General features: G+C 45.2%; 1 protein-coding gene across 1 annotated transcript in view; it reads right to left on the bottom strand.

Moving 5' to 3' along the window:
• The window catches only part of LOC311120324 (beta-chimaerin-like), a 45,557-nt gene that overhangs the window by 18,255 nt on the left and 7,641 nt on the right, over positions 1-19,661 (bottom strand). The window contains exons 2-6 of the mRNA XM_084194946.1: positions 12,748-12,786; positions 10,029-10,084; positions 5,775-5,806; positions 5,208-5,321; positions 4,786-5,059 (exon numbers count right to left, since the gene is read on the bottom strand). Coding sequence (XP_084051072.1) covers positions 4,786-5,059; positions 5,208-5,321; positions 5,775-5,806; positions 10,029-10,084; positions 12,748-12,786 — 515 coding nt within the window. The remainder of the gene's footprint in view (positions 1-4,785; positions 5,060-5,207; positions 5,322-5,774; positions 5,807-10,028; positions 10,085-12,747; positions 12,787-19,661) is intronic.

Genomic DNA, 19,661 nt, shown 5'->3' with positions numbered 1-19,661 from the left:
CTGTCAAGAAGAACTGTTGTTATAGGAGGAAACTGGCAGGCGTTTGGCCACTATGGCAACTCCTAGCACAAGTACACACACATTGAGTGAGTCTTGTGAACCGAGGGGGCTGACACACAGTAGGTCACCAGACAGGTCGAGTGGGTCTCTCCCCCCCTCCGGGAGGAATGTACATATATACGCGACAACACACACACCCCTGGAGACACACACACACAGCTGAATGAGGACTTACAAGACACAGAGTAAAGACAGCATGTGAGGGAGTATGTTTACTTTAGCTACTGTGTGTCTGAAACAACAGACTGATACTAGACAGTATTATAGTACACTGTTAACTAAAGTCAGTAAAGATACAGACTGATACTAGACAGAGTATTATAGTACACTGTTAACTAAAGTCAGTAAAGATACAGACTGATACTAGACAGAGTATTATAGTACACTGTTAACTAAAGTCAGTAAAGATACAGACTGATACTAGACAGAGTATTATAGTACACTGTTAACTAAAGTCAGTAAAGATACAGACTGATACTAGACAGAGTATTATAGTACACTGTTAACTAAAGTCAGTAAAGATACAGACTGATACTAGACAGAGTATTATAGTACACTGTTAACTAAAGTCAGTAAAGATACAGACTGATACTAGACAGAGTATTATAGTACACTCTTAACTAAAGTCAGTATAGATACAGACTGATACTAGACAGTATTATAGTACACTGTTAACTAAAGTCAGTAAAGATACAGACTGATACTAGACAGAGTATTATAGTACACTGTTAACTAAAGTCAGTAAAGATACAGACTGATACTAGACAGAGTATTATAGTACACTGTTAACTAAAGTCAGTAAAGATACAGGCCATTAGAACAGGCGTGGCTTCACTCCATAGGGACATATGTTAAGTCCCAAATGGCAACCTATTCCCTACATAGTGCACTACTTTTGACCAGAGCCCTATAGTCCCTTGTCAAAAGTAGTGCACTATAAAGGGAATAGGTTGCCATTTGGGACGAACAGAGAGAGCACAGGAGGACTGCACTTTGACCTCCTTCCTCTTTTTTTGGACATGACAGACTGGCAGGTGTTTGTCCTACACTGAAAGCCTAAAATCAGGGAGACCTGTCATTGGCCCAGCTCGTCATGTTTTCCAAGACTGCATCCCAAATGGAACCTATTTAGTGCACTACTTTTGATCAGGACACATAGGGCTCTGGTCAAAAGTAGTGCACTGTACTGTATAGGGAATAGGGTGCCATTTGGGACAAAGCCCCAGCTTGACAGAAAGAGGTGTGACACTCAAAACAACACATTTTTACAGACACTGACATTACTGACTGACAGGCTGGCAGTCTGATTTCAAAACTCAAAACATGCTCTAGATATCGACTCGCCAAAGAACGGCTCATGTCTGCTGGGAAAACCCCCCAATGCTATACAAGGTCAGACAGTCTTCATTTGACCAGGCCAAATAGCCTAGAACATGTACTTTATGTATATCAGGTACAGTATGATTTATAACGTAAATACAGACCATGCTATGGAGAATCCTCACGGAGGGGTTTAGTTTTATTTGAAGGATTAATCTCTGAATGTGTTGGAATCCGTCAGAGTCCATGAACTACTGACCAAGTGAAGAGCCTGTTGGGACAGAGCTGGGATAGAGCTGGGACAGAGCTGGGACAGAGCTGGGACAGAGCTGGAATAAAGCTGGGACAGAGCTGGGACAGAGCTGGGATAGAGCTGGGACAGAGCTGGGACAGAGCTGGGATAGAGCTGGGACAGAGCTGGGATAGAGCTGGGACAGAGCTGGGACAGAGCTGGGACAGAGCTGGGATAGAGCTGGGATAGAGCTGGGATAGAGCTGGGACAGAGCTGGGATAGAGCTGGGACAGAGCTGGGACAGAGCTGGGATAGAGCTGGGATAGAGCTGGGACAGAGCTGGGACAGAGCTGGAATAAAGCTGGGACAGAGCTGGGACAGAGCTGGGATAGAGCTGGGACAGAGCTGGGACAGAGCTGGGATAGAGCTGGGATAGAGCTGGGACAGAGCTGGGATAGAGCTGGGACAGAGCTGGGACAGAGCTGGGACAGAGCTGGGATAGAGCTGGGATAGAGCTGGGATAGAGCTGGGAAAGAGCTGGGAAAGAGCTGAGAAAGAGCTGGGACAGAGCTGGGAAAGAGCTGAGAAAAAGCTGGGAAAGAGCTGAGAAAGAGCTGGGAAAGGTCCCCAATAATATGGCTCCTGCATTAAGAGCTTAAGGCTCTCACTGTCCCCTTAACTCTAACTCTAGTGGACAGACCGTGACATGAATAGCACAGTGCTGGTGGGTGTTGGAGAGGAGAGGAGAGGAAACGGATGCCTTGCCTTGCCACTGACAGGACTGCCTTGTTGATGTCAGATGACTGATGGAGACCAATTTGCGTCCAAAATGGCACCCTATTCCCCATATAGGGCATTACTTTTTACCAGGGCAAAAGTAGTGTACTACATAGGAAATATAGTGCCCTTTGGGAGGGACACAACCCTAGTGCTGTTTATCAGAACTAAATGACTTGTTCAATATTCCAAGGAAGACCAGGGGTGTACGGCTGGCATGAGAGGAACATAACAGAGGACCAGGGGTGTATGGCTGGCATGAGAGGAACATAACAGAGCAGAATGTCAAGACAACATCACCCAACCAAACATGGATGAAGAAAAGGCTTTGTGATTATACCATGTTTAACAGTCAAAGACTGAAGAAGAAGAACATGTCCAATCACAACAAAGTGTGAAATGTGCTGTTGCTATGCTATGGCTTGGTCCGGTTGCCACCTAGTGGTGAGATGTGGGAATGGCCAACACCCCAGAACAACACAGTAGAATGAAAGCGTTTCACATTGGCTAATATAATCACAGACAATCAATATCCTTCAGCAGTTAGTTGATGAGAACAATGGTGTGAAATGTGTGATTCATCTATAGCCCCAGAACAGTGTCTGTTACACAGAATAACATCCTTGTCCTGTTGGTCATCATGAACTTTCATGAGAAGTGATGTCAGGAAGGAAACACCCTCCTGCAGAGACAATAAATCTCTCACTCTGATGAGAAACTGTTACATAATGAAACACTCTACCCTTATTGCAGATGTTGATAGAGTAGATGTTAATGAACATGTTCTAGGGACATTACTTCTTCCAGACTGTGTGGTGAGACCAGGAAAAACTCTGGTCTGTTACAGTCTATAGCTAGGGCCCAGAGTTGTTCCTGTTCAGGTCACAACTATATTGAGGACATGGAACATTTTCTTCTGCAACGTGACCCAAATGAACTACTTTCCAGTGCATGCATTATAACATTGGCTGAAATAGTACTCAAACACACCTACTTCATGTTTCTAAATGATTTCTTTATTCAGACGAAGGGTACTGCTATGGGATCCCCTATGGCAACTAACTATGCTTATTTGTATGTGGGTTACATGGAGAAACAGTCAATTTTCAACCCTCTCAAAAATGTTTTTTTATTATTTGGAAACGGTACATTTGTTCTATGGAGGGGTGATTCAAAAAAGCTCCAGGCATTCCATGCTTTTCTTAACTCTTGTTCTGAGCACCTGAGATTTACTATACAATCTGACACACGTCAAATCAGTTTCCTTGATCTTCTGATTTTGTGTGAGGATAATGTTCTATACACTGATCTTTACAGGAAACATACTGATCGTAACAGTTTGTTGAGGGCTGATAATTGTCACCTGCTTCCCTTGAAGCCAATTCTGTCGAATCAAAATAATTGGAAAAAACAATCAGATTTCGACAGAAATATGGCTGGGACGCAAAGAAAATTCAAGGAGACGGTGTACAAAAATGGTCAAATTAATACTGCCAGATTAATACTGCCATTGAGAAAATTCAAAACAAATCGAGACCTGATCTCTTTCAAGGACAGTCTCGCAAAAAGAAGCATTCTTGCGTTCTAACTACACGCTATTCAAAGTGCTCTGAACAAATTAAGGGAATCGTTCACAAACATTGGCACATTCTAAGATCCGATGACAGTATTGGTTATGTGTTTTCGGACCCTCCCTTGGTCGTATTCTCTGATTTACCACCCCTAAATATCCCTGCACCAGCCATTCTTGTGATTATTGTGATTTTGCTATTCATTATACATGTTTGTGGGCCTATGTAGCCAAGTTGTATCTATGATCGTATGCTATCTATTCATGGTTTTTGCATGTTCTGTTTATCTGTGAATTAACCAATGATATCAGGCCACACCCGGCCATGATTACAGACACCTGTGTGTGTCCTTTGACACTATATAAACTAGTGACCGGCAGTGTTTGTCATTTACCCTGATGAAGACTGCTTGTCTGTCGAAACGTTCTTTATCAGGTTATTAAATTATTGCATTTGAGCTCATAGAGTGTGAGGCTTTCCTTTTCTTTTTCAGGTCACAACTATAGTCAGGAAATACTCTGGTCTGTTACAGTCTATAGCTAGGGCCCAGAGTTGTTCCTGTTCAGGTCACAACTATAGTCAGGAAACACAACAGTAGTAGATGTAGGCTAGTAGTGGATGTAGCGCGTTAATACATAGATAACCTCTGGTGCTATGGGAGAAAATCATGATCACCACCATCATCATCACAATCACCACCATCATCACAATCACCACCACCATCACAATCACCACCAATACCATCATCAATGTGATCATCACCAATGTAACTTTTCATAGCACTTTTAGTTACATAAAGAATGTCAAAGCGGTCTAGTATCTCACCTTACTGTCCTCTCTCTGGAAGGTGACCCTACGGGGTTCAGTGCATCTTCGGCTCAGCCGGTGCCCCATCTTGTCCTTCAGCAGGGAGGTGTAGCCCAGGTGTTCATAGATGGGGTTGGTGGTCATCTTGGCAATGTACTCTGCAGCCTTGGTCTCGATGTACAGGGTGATGAGGCCATCCGTCACCAGGTCGTGGACCGTCTCGAAGCGCTTCTCCCCCACAAAGTGCTTCCCGTCATAGAACAGTCGGTAGTTCAGGGTCTGGTGCCCAAACCTGGGGAGAGGGGGTAGAGTGAGTGGGTGGGTAGAGGGAGGGAGGGAGCCAGGGAGTGAGGGAGGGAGGAGAGAGAAGGAAGGAAGGGAGAGTCTTTGACGAGGTGTGTATATTTAGTATGTAAATGTGTGTGTACTGTGTACGGTACCTTAAGGCCAAGGTGTTGGTCCCTGGCTGTCTCTGGCTCTCTCTGACGAGGTAAGCCCCCTCTGCTCCTCCCAGTAGCTCATCTGCATACTCTCTCGATAGCATGCCATGGAACCTTGAGAGAGCCACAAGTCTCCTGTCAATGCTGCCGCAAGTCCCCTGTCAATGCTGCCGCAAGTCCCCTGTCAATGCTGCCACAAGTCTCCTGTCAATGCTGCCACAAGTCTCCTGTCAATGCTGCCACAAGTCCCCTGTCAATGCTGCCACAAGTCCCCTGTCAATGCTGCCACAAGTCCCCTGTCAATGCTGCCACAAGTCTCCTGTCAATGCTGCCACAAGTCCCCTGTCAATGCTGCCACAAGTCCCCTGTCAATGCTGCCACAGGATGTGCACACACACACACAAAGATGTGCACACACACACACACACACACACACACACACCTTCAACGCCCTAACCACATGAAAAGCTAGTCGTTAATGATAAATCACACAGCCAGTCTCCCCAGCAGCTGTATTAGAAAATGGATGAAAAAGATGACGATCACAAAGGAAGTCCCACTACTCACTCTCTGCCGTAATATCTGGGTCTGCTCTCCATCTGTAAAGCCAGAGGAGAGAGAGAAGATACATTGGCTGACAGAGAGATAGTCAGTTGAAATGTCACTTCAATGGCTTGGCCAAGAGCTCTCACAACCTGTTTTGATTGAAGGATATGGGTTTCTATGTCCCTCTGTCTCTATCGGGGAACAGATATCTCTTTCTCTCTGTCTGAGTCTCTCTGCCTCTCTGTCTGTGTGTCTTTCTCTCACCTTGTATCTGTCTCTGTTTCTGTCTCTGTATCAGTCTGTCTCCCTCTCTCTGTGTCTGTCTCTCTCTGTCTCGGTCTCCCTCTCTCTGTATCAGTCTGTCTCCCTCTCTCTGTGTCTGTCTCTGTCTCTGTCTCCCTCTGTATCAGTATGTCTCTCTCTGTGTGTCTGCCTCCCTCTCTCTGTGTGTCTGCCTCCCTCTCTCTGTGTGTCTGCCTCCCTCTCTCTGTGTGTCTGCCTCTCTCTCTCTGTGTCTCTCTCTCTCTCTCTCTGTGTCTCTCTCTCTCTCTCTCTGTGTCTCTCTCTCTCTCTCTCTGTGTCTCTCTCTCTCTCTCTGTGTCTCTCTCTCTCTGTGTCTCTCTCTCTCTCTCTCTGTGTCTCTCTCTCTCCCTCTGTGTCTCTCTCTCTCCCTCTGTGTCTCTCTCTCTCCCTCTGTGTCTCTCTCTCTCCCTCTGTGTCTCTCTCTCCCTCTGTGTCTCTCTCTCCCTCTGTGTCTCTCTCTCTCTCTGTGTCCGTCTCCCTCTCTGTGTGTCAGTCTACCTCTCTGTGTGTCAGTCTCCCTCTCTCTGTGTCAGTCTCCCTCTCTCTGTGTCAGTCTCCCTCTCTCTGTGTCAGTCTCCCTCTCTCTGTGTCAGTCTCCCTCTCTCTGTGTCAGTCTCCCTCTCTCTGTGTCAGTCTCCCTCTCTCTGTGTCAGTCTCCCTCTCTCTGTGTCAGTCTCCCTCTCTCTGTGTCAGTCTCCCTCTCTCTGTGTCAGTCTCCCTCTCTCTGTGTCAGTCTCCCTCTCTCTGTGTCAGTCTCCCTCTCTCTGTGTCAGTCTCCCTCTCTCTGTGTCAGTCTCCCTCTCTCTGTGTCAGTCTCCCTCTCTCTGTGTCAGACTCCCTCTCTCTGTGTCAGACTCCCTCTCTCAGCGTCAGACTCCCTCTCTCTGTCTCTCTCTCTGTGTCTCTCTCTCTGTGTCTGTCTCTCTGTGTCTGTCTCTCTGTGTCTGTCTCTCTGTGTCTGTCTCTCTGTGTCTGTCTCCCTCTCTCGGTCTCTGTCTCTGTCTCTCTCTTTCTCCCTCTCTCTGTGTCTCTCTCGGTCTTTCTCTCTCGGTCTTTCTCTCTCTGTGTCTCTCTCGGTCTTTCTCTCTCTGTGTCAGTCTCTTTCTGTGTCTCCCTCTCTGTGTCAGTCTCCCTCTCTCTGTGTCAGTCTCCCTCTCTCTGTGTCAGTCTCCCTCTCTCTGTGTCAGTCTCCCTCTCTCTGTGTCAGTCTCCCTCTCTCTGTGTCAGTCTCCCTCTCTCTGTGTCAGTCTCCCTCTCTCTGTGTCAGTCTCCCTCTCTCTGTGTCAGTCTCCCTCTCTCTGTGTCAGTCTCCCTCTCTCTGTGTCAGTCTCCCTCTCTCTGTGTCAGTCTCCCTCTCTCTGTGTCAGTCTCCCTCTCTCTGTGTCAGTCTCCCTCTCTCTGTGTCAGTCTCCCTCTCTCTGTGTCAGTCTCCCTCTCTCTGCGTCAGTCTCCCTCTCTCTGCGTCAGTCTCCCTCTCTCTGCGTCAGTCTCCCTCTCTCTGCGTCAGTCTCCCTCTCTCTGCGTCAGTCTCCCTCTCTCTGCGTCAGTCTCCCTCTCTCTGCGTCAGTCTCCCTCTCTCTGCGTCAGTCTCCCTCTCTCTGCGTCAGTCTCCCTCTCTCTGCGTCAGTCTCCCTCTCTCTGCGTCAGTCTCCCTCTCTCTGCGTCAGTCTCCCTCTCTCTGCGTCAGTCTCCCTCTCTCTGCGTCAGTCTCCCTCTCTCTGCGTCAGTCTCTCTGTGTCTGTCTCTCTGTGTCTGTCTCTCTGTGTCTGTCTCCCTCTCTCGGTCTCTGTCTCCCTCTCTCGGTCTCTGTCTCCCTCTCTCGGTCTCTGTCTCCCTCTCTCTTTCTCCCTCTCTCTCTTTCTCCCTGTGTCTCCCTCTCTCTGTGTCTGTCTCCCTCTCTCTGTGTCTGTCTCTCTGTGTCTCTCTCTCTGTGTCTGTCTCTCTGTGTCTCCCTCTGTGTCTGTCTCTCTCTGTGTCTCCCTCTCTCTGTGTCTCTCTGTGTCTCTCTGTCTCTCTATGTCTCTCTCTGTCTCTCTCTGTCTCTCTCTGTGTCTCTCTGTGTCTCTCTGTGTCTCCCTCTCTCTATGTCTCTCTCTGTCTCTCTCTGTGTCTCTCTGTGTCTCTCTGTGTCTCTCTGTGTCTCTCTGTGTCTCTCTCTCTGTGTCTGTGTCTCCCTCTGACTAAGCAACTCTGTCTCTAATCCTGCCAATTGCCTAACCTCTTTTTACCATTCGGTGCCAGATTAGAGATAAGAAAACGACAATGTGGTAAATTATTAGTTGTTAGTTACATTATCACAACAGAGCAGGCATCCTATCAGAAAATACTGTGGTCTATATGGTTGCCTCCTTGATTCTGAGAAGTGCACACTTTGGGAGAAGGGTAGAGAATGGGGATGTATCTTACAGTGCCTTCGGAAAGTATTCAGACCCCTTCCCTTTTTCCACTTTGTTTACGTTACAGCCTTATTCTAAAATGGATTAAATATAATTTTTTCTCAATCTACACACAATACCCCATAATGACAAAGCGAAAACAGGTTTAGACATTTTTGCAAATGTTTTAAAAATAAAAAACAGAAATACCTTATTTACATAAGTATTCAGACCCTTTGCTATGAGACTCAGGTGAGCTCAGGTGCATCCTGTTTCCATTGATCATCCTTGAGATGTTTCTACAACTTGATTGGAGTCCACCTGTGGTAAATTCAATTGAATGGACATGATTTGGAAAGGCACACACCTGTCTACATAAGGTCCCACAGTTGACAGTGCATGTCAGAGCAAAAACCATGAGGTCGAAGGAATTGTCCGTAGAGCTCCGAGATAGGATTGTGTCGAGGCACAGATCTGGGGAAGGGTACCAAAATGTCTGCAGCATTGATGGTCCCCACAGTGTCCTCCACCATTCTTAAATGGAAGAAGTTTGGAACCACCAAGACTCTTCCTAGAGCTGGCTGCCCGGCCAAACTGAGCAATCGGTGGAGAAGGGCCTTGGTCAGGGAGGTGACCAAGAACCCAATGGTCACTCTGACAGAGCTCCAGAGTTCCTCTGTGGAGATGGGAGAACCTTCCAGAAGGACAACCATCTCTGCAGCACTCCACCAAATCAGGCCTTTATGGTAGTGGCCAGACGGAAGCCACTCCTCAGTAAAAGGCACATGACAGGCCGATGGAGTTTGCCAAAAGGCACCTAAGGACTCTCAGATCATAAGAGACAAGATTCTCTGGTCTGATGAAACCAAGATTGAACTCTTTGACCTGAATGTCTGGAGGAAACCTGGCACCATCCCTATGGTGAAGCATGGTGGTGGCGGCATCATGCTGTGGGGATGTTTTTCAGTGGCAGGGACTGGGAGACTAGTCAGGATCGAGGGAAAGATGAACGGAGCGAAGTACAGAGAGATCCTTGATGATAACCTGCTCCAGAGCGCTCAGGACCTCAGACAGGGGCGAAGGTTCACCTTCCAACAGGACAACAACCTTAAGCACACAGCCAAGACAATGCAGGAGTGGCTTCAGGACAATTCTCAATGTTCTTGAGTGGCCAAGCCAGAGCCCGGACTTGAACCCGATCGAACATCTCTGGATGGACCTGAAAATAGCTGTGCAGCGACGCTCTCCCTCCAACCTGACAGAGCTTGAGAGGATCTGCAGAGAAGAATGGGAGAAACTCCCCAAATACAGGTGTGCCAAGCTTGTAGCGTCATAGCCAAGAAGACTCGAGGCTGTAATCACTGCCAAAGGTGTTTCAACAAAGTACTGAGTAAAGGGCCTGAATACTTATTTAAATGTGATATTTCAATTGTTGTTTTCTTTATAAATTTGCAAAAAAATTTAAAAACCTGTTTTTTCTTTGTCATTATTTTTTACAATCCATTTTAGAATAAGGCTGTAACCTAACAAAATGTGGAAAAAGTCAAGGGGTCTGAATACTTGCACTGTATTTTGTTAAGTGATATACAGTACTGACCTCCTGGGGGCAGGTGATCCTCTTGGGCCGAGGAGCTTCCTGCTGGAGCTGGTACACTGTAAATGACAAACATGGACTGTCAGGTAAAAAGCATAGTATTCAGTATTAGAATGGCTGCACTGCTGAGGCCACAATATGTATAGATATGTATATGTATAGATATTTATATGTACGCTTATTGAGTTACGCAGCCTTAAGGCCTCAACACAGTCTACGGAAACTGAGCCGACGGAGGTCCGTTTGCGTCGTGTTCCGAAAATTCAGACGCACAAATGTACGTAGAACTACGTAGAGAGCAACGCAAACAAACAGACCTCCTTCTGCTCCGTTTGCGTAGACTGTGTAGACCCCTTTACACACACACACACACACACACACACACACACTAATTCATGCATTACTTCCCTATGGGACAATAAAGTTTAGTAATGTATTCATTCATGCACTGTATGGGGTCATCAGCTGGACACTGTTAGCTAAGGACATGCAGTAATACTACAGTACAGCCATCACCAATGTATTCATCTCCTTTAAGTCCTATTTTCACTTATTTTTCTCAAATTTTGTGCACACATTTGTTTACATCCCTGTGAGTGAGCATTCCTCCTTTGCCAAGATAATCCATCCACCTGACAAGTTATTTGCCTTGCGATATATGCTCAAGCAGATGTCTAATCATTTATTTGAGTTACACAGTTATTAATAAACGACCCAATGCACTCCTCTTGCAACTCACTGTCACATGCGTAACAGTATTTTTAACCATGGAACATGTTTGCGTGTAGTGGTCCCAGCAGGACTTGGAAGGGGCACTAGATTCTGAGGAGTTAAACTTCCTAACGGACAGTTAGAAGGTTATAGTTGCTCTAATATTGGATATGCAGCATACACAGTCGCTGTATGGCCACTGAGAGTATGATTCAAAGATGGCTGGCTCACTTGTTGCCTAACTCCGAGCAAAGTCAACAAGGAACAGTAGGAACACCAGGAGCCATTAGCGAAGTCGAAGATATCCGTGGGCTGATCTCTCTCAGTGGTTTATATGACAGGTCCCATTTATCACCAAACCCTCTGTGTGAATGTCAATGGATATTTCACAGAGGGCTGCATCCCAAATGGCACCCTATTCCCTATGTAGTGCACTACTTTTGATCAGGGACCATAGGGCCCATAGTATACTATATAGAGAATAGGGCACCATTTGGGATACAGGTCTAGTCTACGGCCCTAATGCAGGACGCTAACAGTGTCTATTAATCCTAGTACTGGGACACAATGGGGAGACACAGGATGCATCCCAAATGGCACCATTTTACCCTACAAAGTGTACTACATTTGACCAGAGCCCAGAACTACAGTAAATAGGGTATAGGGTTTATTTTAGGATGCAAACAAAGTAACCCAGTGACACACGTACCAGCAGCGCTGAGGCGAGCTGCCATCATGGATTAAGTGTACTTAAAGAGTCTGAGTTTTGGGTGTAAATCAGCGAAACTGTTGAAAATGGAATGGAGATGAAACGTGTAGTGGAGTGAGATGAATCACATCCAATGCTTAAGCCTGCGACAGTTGAATATATCTGAGCTGAGCTGGGCACATTGTCTGTGGTAATGTACCTATTCTGTAGGGCATTACTGGAGACATAGAGATTACACTATACTCATGTCATGCAATAAGAATGTGTATGACACTAAGAGTATATCCCAAATGGCACCCTATTCCCTACATAGTGCACTACTTTTTTTTATAACACAGCTTTATTGGTGAAGAACACAAAATTATACATGGTTACATATTTAGTGCGAAAGTAATGCACTAAATAGGGAATAGTAATGCACTAATTAGGGAACAGGGTGCCATTTGGGGACGCATCCTAAGAATGGTGGACGATGCAGGATTAGAAGAAAGACAAGAGTGTTGTTCCCAGAACTCTTTCCTCATTGTAATGTAACACAGCATTGGGAGTCGTGCTGTTTCCTCATTGTAATGTAACACAGCATTGGGAGTCGTGCTGTTTCCTCATTGTAATGTAACACAGCATTGGGAGTCGTGCTGTTTCCTCATTGTAATGTAACACAGCATTGGGAGTCGTGCTGTTTCCTCATTTTAATGTAACACAGCATTGGGAGTAGAACTCTTTCCTCTTTGTAATGTAACACAGCATTGGGAGTAGTGTTGTTGCGTAAAAGGTTAAGTCTCTGTACTGAATCTTCCCCACAACAGACTTTCTATGCGGGAGAAGACAGACTCCTGACTTTGAGTTTTTGTTTTAGTCAGGACAACTCACGTCAACCAGCAAGACCTGGACTTCTTCCACGGACACACACACACACACACACACACACACACACACACACACACAACACACACACACACACAACACACACACACAGGATATCTTCCACGAACATGACGAAGTCATAGTGAGCTCTAAAAATATCTCTCAGCCGGCGTTAGAAGAGAGAAGATTGGAGAGGAGAGAGAACTAACAAGAAGCTGTGCTGAAGCATGGAGCGTCCCAAGAAGCCTCACTGTACACACTACCTGTAATAACAGATGAAAGTATTTCTGCTTTAATATCCTGATATGATCACATAAAGAGTCCTTTGTAGTGACATGCAGCAGCCTGGTGGCCATGATGACTAGGCTTCTAGCATTCCACATTCCTCATCGACAACCAATGACTTCACACTGGATAAACAGTACTTTAGATACTTACAGTAAGACTTCCATATGGGCGGTTGGTAATCCTCAGGGTCTGAAACAACAACACAGGAGGTGGGTCAGTGGTCAGAGAGAGAGAGCGAGAGGGAGAGACAGACAGAGACCCACAAAAACAAATCAAATTTTGATAAACTCACATATCTATTGGGTGAAATACCACAGTGTGCCATCACAGCAGCAAGATTTGTGACCTGTTGCCACAAGAAAAGGGCAACCAGTGAAGCACAAACACCATTGTAAATACAACCCATTTTTATGTTGATTTATTTTCCCTTTTGTACTTTAACTATTTGCACATCATTATAACACTGTACAGAGCCATAATATGACATTTGAAATGTCTTTATTCTTTCTATTGTTTATCTCACTCGTTTATTATCCATTTCACTTGCTTTGACAATGTAAACATATGTTTCCCATGCCAATAAATCCCCTTAAATTGAATTGAAATGAGAGAGAGTGAGAGAGAGAGACAGACAGACAGAGCGAGAGAGAGCAAGAGAAAGAGAAAGAGACAGAGACAGAGAGAGCAAGAGAGAGACAGAGAGAGCAAGAGGGAGAGAGAAAGAGAGCGAGTGTTCAGAACTAGAAAGACGGGAGTTAGAAGGGTAAAGGGTTAGAAAACAGGCATGTATTCTTTATTTATTGGGTGAATTGTCAAATCTCTCATGTCTCTCATGTCTCTCTGCGACCCAGTTACATTCACTCTGAATGGATTATGAACTCATCATCACCATGGTTATTTCAGAGTTGTTTATGTCTCAGTCTAGTTATTCTGCTAGACTAGCATAATTATACACAGGGTTTATTCACACTGTGAAGCCTCATGAGATGCTCATTGCTCAGTGAGTGAATACAGTTTCATTCAGTCTCCCTGCTTCAAGGAAAATCAATACACATGTCCACCTTATTATTTTAGTTAACAGGCTGTCTCCCAATGGCACCCTATTCCCTACATAGTGCACTACTTTTGACCAAAAGTAGTGCACTATGTAGGGAATAGGATGCCATTTGGGATGCAGACAAGGTTGCCAGTCAACAGATCTATAGTACCTGATGCAGCCCAGGGATATGTCCCTTCTTCACAGATAGATCCATCTTTATAAACACCTTTCAAGGCTAGCATTATGCCATGATGATGATACACAGTATTCATTACCCAAGAAGGGCAAAACAAATTAGAAAACGTGGAAATGCAATTTCCAGCCCAACACCCATGGGATCTGCTGTAACCTAAGGGGAAATGTGCTACTTTAATTGCATCGACGGTTGAGGTTTGTGTTTAATGCAGAATAATGTAACCACCATTTCTTATTCCTGTACTCTCTCATCATGCCCACAGTGTTCCCTTGGTAACGCATAAGTTGGTCCAACATCCTCCTGCATAATATACTACCTACTATATGCTCCGTAAGTACCTTCACATAGTCATGTTGTACTGTTACAGTATATAGGCAGATCTAATGAATTAGTAGGGCTATCCTATGGATCTTAGGCTGGCAAGGCTGTGCATGACAACTATTCCAGAAACGTAGAGACCTACTGTGGGGCTAAGTCCTCTACTATCTTACAGACGCTTAGCAAGGTATCATAGTGTAAACGTAGCTAATAATATTGAAGCAGGTGGAATGATGGAACGTGGCCTTAATGCATCACAAGGCTCACATATCTCTCTGCTGTTCCCGGTGGAAGGATGTCACTGACAGCTGGAGTAATTGCATGTGTGAACAATGAATCACATGAAGTTAGAAGAGACACTGACTTCATTTAAAACACCCAGGGACATCAGTCAAGGGATCAATATGGCGACCCGCTGTTCACCCCCAGGGGACGGGCTGCATGCTAACTACGGACTACCCTAGGGCTACCACAGGCACACCTGAGAGAGTCAATAAGAGCTCTCTCTCTCTCTCCCTCTCTCCTAAATGGCACCCTATTCACTTTACAGTGCATTATATTTATAGTCAACATAGGGGCACTGGTCAAATGTAGTGCACTATAAAAGGAAGTAGGGTTCTATTTAGGACACAGTCACTAAGCTCACTGGCAGACCTGCCTCCTGTAGTACAGTTCCTGGCAGAGAGCGGGGCTCTGAGGAACCAACCAGACAATGTCTGAGTGAGTGACCGGTCCACTGGATCACTATGTTAACCACACACTGACTGTTTTGTTGTCATCATTGGCAATTTCCATACAGTCACTTTCATGTGAGAGCTTTGAGGTGCATACTCAGTGTGCATCCCAAGTGGCACCCTATTCCCATGAAGCTAGGGTTACGGTTGTGGATGAGGGTTAGGGTTGAACCAGGATGTGGACATGAAGCTGGGGTTAGGGTTCTGGATGAGGGTTAGGGTTGAACCAGGATGTGGACATGAAGCTAGGGTTAGGGTTCTGGATGAGGGTTAGGGTTGAACCAGGATGTGGACATGAAGCTAGGGTTAGGGTTCTGGATGAGGGTTAGGGTTGAACCAGGATGTGGACATGAAGCTAGGGTTAGGGTTCTGGATGAGGGTTAGGGTTGAACCAGGATGTGGACATGAAGCTAGGGTTAGGGTTCTGGATGAGGGTTAGGGTTGAACCAGGATGTGGACATGAAGCTAGAGTTAGGGTTCTGGATGAGGGTTAGGGTTGAACCAGGATGTGGACATGAAGCTAGGGTTAGGGTTCTGGATGAGGGTTAGGGTTGAACCAGGATGTGGACATGAAGCTAGGGTTAGGGTTCTGGATGAGGGTTAGGGTTGAACCAGGATGTGGACATGAAGCTAGGGTTAGGGTTCTGGATGAGGATTAGGGTTGAACCAGGATGTGGACATGAAGCTAGGGTTAGGGTTCTGGATGAGGGTTAGGGTTGAACCAGGATGTGGACATGAAGCTAGGGTTAGGGTTCTGGATGAGGGTTAGGGTTGAACCAGGATGTGGACATGAAGCTAGAGTTAGGGTTCTGGATGAGGGTTAGGGTTGAACCAGGATGTGGACATGAAGCTAGAGTTAGGGTTCTGGATGAGGGTTAGGGTTGAACCAGGATGTGGACATGAAGCTAGAGTTAGGGTTCTGGATGAGGGTTAAACCAGGATGTGGACATGAAGCTAGAGTTAGGGTTCTGGATGAGGGTTAGGGTTGAACCAGGATGTGGACATGAAGCTAGGGTTAGGGTTCTGGATGAGGGTTAGGGTTGAACCAGGATGTGGACATGAAGCTAGAGAGTTAGGGTTAGGGTTGAACCAGGATGTGGACATGAAGCTAGGGTTAGGGTTAGGTATAGGGTGCCATTTGGGACTCAGCCATGCTGTACTCTGTGTCTACAGTCATACATCTGACTGATAAAAACCAAATGCCTTTGTTCAAAAGATCTAGTTTGCATCTCAAATAGCAACCAATTCACTACACTTCCCTTATGGGCCCAGGTATAAAGTAGCAAACTATAGAGGGAATAGGGTGCCATTTGGGATGTAACCACACTGTATGTCTACAGTGATATACTGTATGTGTCACAAAGCCTTTGTTCAATAGATCTAATCAGCACTCAGAAGAGATACTTTTTATGGACAAACTTTCCCTAACTCAAAACGCAGGCACTTCAGAACACGGCTTGATTCGTATAAAGTTGATTGGCCTTCCGGCTCCATATACTAGATTGCTTTGGGAGGGAAATGTATTGTCAAATCAAATCAAATTGTATTTGTCACATGCGCCGAATACAACAGGTGTAGACCTTACAGTGAAATGTTTACTGGATCATTATTTACTTACAAGCCCTTAACCAACAATGCAGTTTTAAGAAAGAATACCCAAAAAAAAAGAAAAATCACACAAAAAATACAATATAAAATAATAAGCAATAAAAGTAACAAATAATTAAAGAGCAGCAGTTAAAATAACAATAGCGAGGCTATATACAGGGGGTACCAGTACCGAGTCAATGTGTAGGGGCACCGGTTAGTCGAGGTAATTGAGGTAATATGTACATGTAGGTAGAGTTATTAACGTGACTATGCATAGATAATAAACAGAGAGTAGCAGCAGCGTAAAAGAGGGGGGGAGGGGGCAATGCAAATAGTCTGGGTAGCCATTTGATTAGATGTTCAGGAGTCTTATGGCTTGGGGGTAGAAGCTGTTAAGAAGCCTCTTGGACCTAGACTCGGCGCTCAGGTACCGCTTGGTCATTGTGTCTCTGCTCTGGCGAACAATCAAATTGAATGATTCTACTGCAGATCATTTGGAGAAGGAGATTTATTTTGGTCACCTTGCCAAACACTGACTTTTCCTTACTATTCTTTTGAATAACGGGTTATTCTGGAATGGTTGTCTGGGGGGTTGAGGGGGGTGGAGGTCCTTCAGGGCAGGCCCAGAGCTGACGTATACTACTCTAAAGGACTTTAAGCTCATTAAATGGATGGTATAAGGGTTATGCTACATTTGGCAAAGCACAAGATATAAAGGACATGTTATTACACGCCTAAATAACATGACATGATTTGTGGAGCGTACTGTATATGTAGGTCTAAGAAAGGGTTTAGGAAAGCCTTAGAAGTTATACTGATTTGTGACCTAATTTCAAATAGGGAAAATTGAACTCCTGCTGCCTGTGTGTGTTGTGGAGGGAGAATAGTGAGAGAACACATACACACACACACACACACACACACACACACACACACACCCACACACAGCCAGAGGGTAAGGAGACAGACAGATACAATTAATATCCTATTTCCCTCCATTACTCACCAGTCACTGGAAGAATTTGATAAAATAATTACAGCGGTGTGTGTGTGTGTGTTCTCGGCGGGGTGTTTGCTTTGGAAGCAAAGAGAATAAGAGATGAATAAAGATCAAGCTTAGCAAAGACGTTCTCCCCTGAGAGGACTTCTGCTCAAGCAAGATTTAACAAAACAGAGATTCCACGCGAGCGGAAGATATTTTTGGTATCTCAGATTGTTCTGGCAATTCTCACATGGAAACTTCATTGGGAGGAAGGATGTTTGAAATGCTTTTTACATTTGTATCACAAACCATTTGTGAGAAAATCTTGATGAAATTGGCAATTTTAGGCCCTTTTTACACCTAGACATGCTTCCTGTAAGACCCTATGATCCGTACATGATACAAGACACCATCTTGGAGTCATTATACTCCTTATAGTGTGCTCTAAAATATGGAGAATGTCTAGATTCTTTAAAAAATAATAACTCTGGAAATGTGACGTGTTTGAAGAGTATATTGTTAAACAATATGTCTAAAAATAAGCAAAATCTAAAATGGGTAGTTGAGATTAATATTTTTGATGTTGAATAAATGAAGGTGAAAATGTGTATTTCAGAATCTAGACATTCTCCATATTTTAGAGCACACTATAAGGAGTATAATGACTCCAAGATGGTGTCTGTATCATGTACGGATCACAGATCATAGGGTCTTACAGGAAGCATGTCTAGGTGTAAAAAAGGCCTAAAATGGCTAATTTCATCATAATTATTTTTAATATTTGAGATACAAATGTCAAAAGCATGTTAAACATCCTTCCTCCCAATGAAGTTCCTATGTGAGAATTGCCAGAACAATTTGAGATCCCAAAAATATTTTCCGCTCCCGCTGGTGTGGAATCGCCCTAGAACACTCCGATTCACACATCTCAGAAAGAGGCCCCACGCTCCTCTCACCATCATCACTATCCATATGGACAGCTAGACCCAACCAAACAGATGGCCACACACACACACACACACACACACACACACACACACACCACTGAGCGTCAGATCATAGGGATGTAGCACCGCCCCTGTAGGGAGACCATCTGTGCAGCAAACTGCTCTAAAACAAGCATATCCATCCAGCCAGTGTGTGTGTGTGTGTGTGCACAGGTATGCACAGATGTGTGTGTGTGCGCACACAGGTGCATGCACAGGTATGCACAATCACACATACAGTGTGTACACAAGTGTGAATAAATAAATGTGTGTGTGTGTGTGTTTGTGCTGAGGGTCTTAGTGTGTTGTGAAATCTGTTATGAATGTATTGTCATGTTTTTAAAATTGTATAACTGCCTTCATTTTACTGGACCCCAGGAAGAGTAGCTGCTGCCTTGGCAGGAACTAATGGGGATCCATAATAAACCCTGGGAAGAGTAGCTGCTGCCTTGGCAGGAACTAATGGGGATCCATAATAAACCCCGGGAAGAGTAGCTGCTGCCTTGGCAGGAACTAATGGGGATCCATAATAAACCCCGGGAAGAGTAGCTGCTGCCTTGGCAGGAACTAATGGGGATCCATAATAAACCCCGGGAAGAGTAGCTGCTGCCTTGGCAGGAACTAATGGGGATCCATAATAAACCCCAGGAAGAGTAGCTGTTGCCTTGGCAGGAACTAATGGGGATCCATAATAAACCCCGGGAAGAGTAGCTGCTGCCTTGGCAGGAACTAATGGGGATCCATAATAAACCCCAGGAAGAGTAGCTGCTGCCTTGGCAGGAACTAATGGGGGTCCATAATAAACCCCAGGAAGAGTAGCTGCTGCCTTGGCAGGAACTAATGGGGATCCATAATAAACCCCAGGAAGAGTATCTGCTGCCTTGGCAGGAACTAATGGGGATCCATAATAAACCCCAGGAAGAGTAGCTGTTGCCTTGGCAGGAACTAATGGGGATCCATAATAAACCCCAGGAAGAGTATCTGCTGCCTTGGCAGGAACTAATGGGGATCCATAATAAACCCCAGGAAGAGTATCTGCTGCCTTGGCAGGAACTAATGGGGATCCATAATAAACCCCAGGAAGAGTAGCTGTTGCCTTGGCAGGAACTAATGGGGATCCATAATAAACCCCAGGAAGAGTAGCTGCTGCCTTGGCAGGAACTAATGGGGATCCATAATAAACCCCAGGAAGAGTATCTGCTGCCTTGGCAGGAACTAA

Source organism: Coregonus lavaretus (assembly GCF_964263955.1).
Source record: "Coregonus lavaretus genome assembly, contig: HAP1_SCAFFOLD_166, whole genome shotgun sequence".
NCBI classification, from domain to species: domain Eukaryota; kingdom Metazoa; phylum Chordata; class Actinopteri; order Salmoniformes; family Salmonidae; genus Coregonus; species Coregonus lavaretus.
Note: the sequence above shows the minus strand (reverse complement) of the source record. Positions and strands in the feature narration are given on the sequence as shown.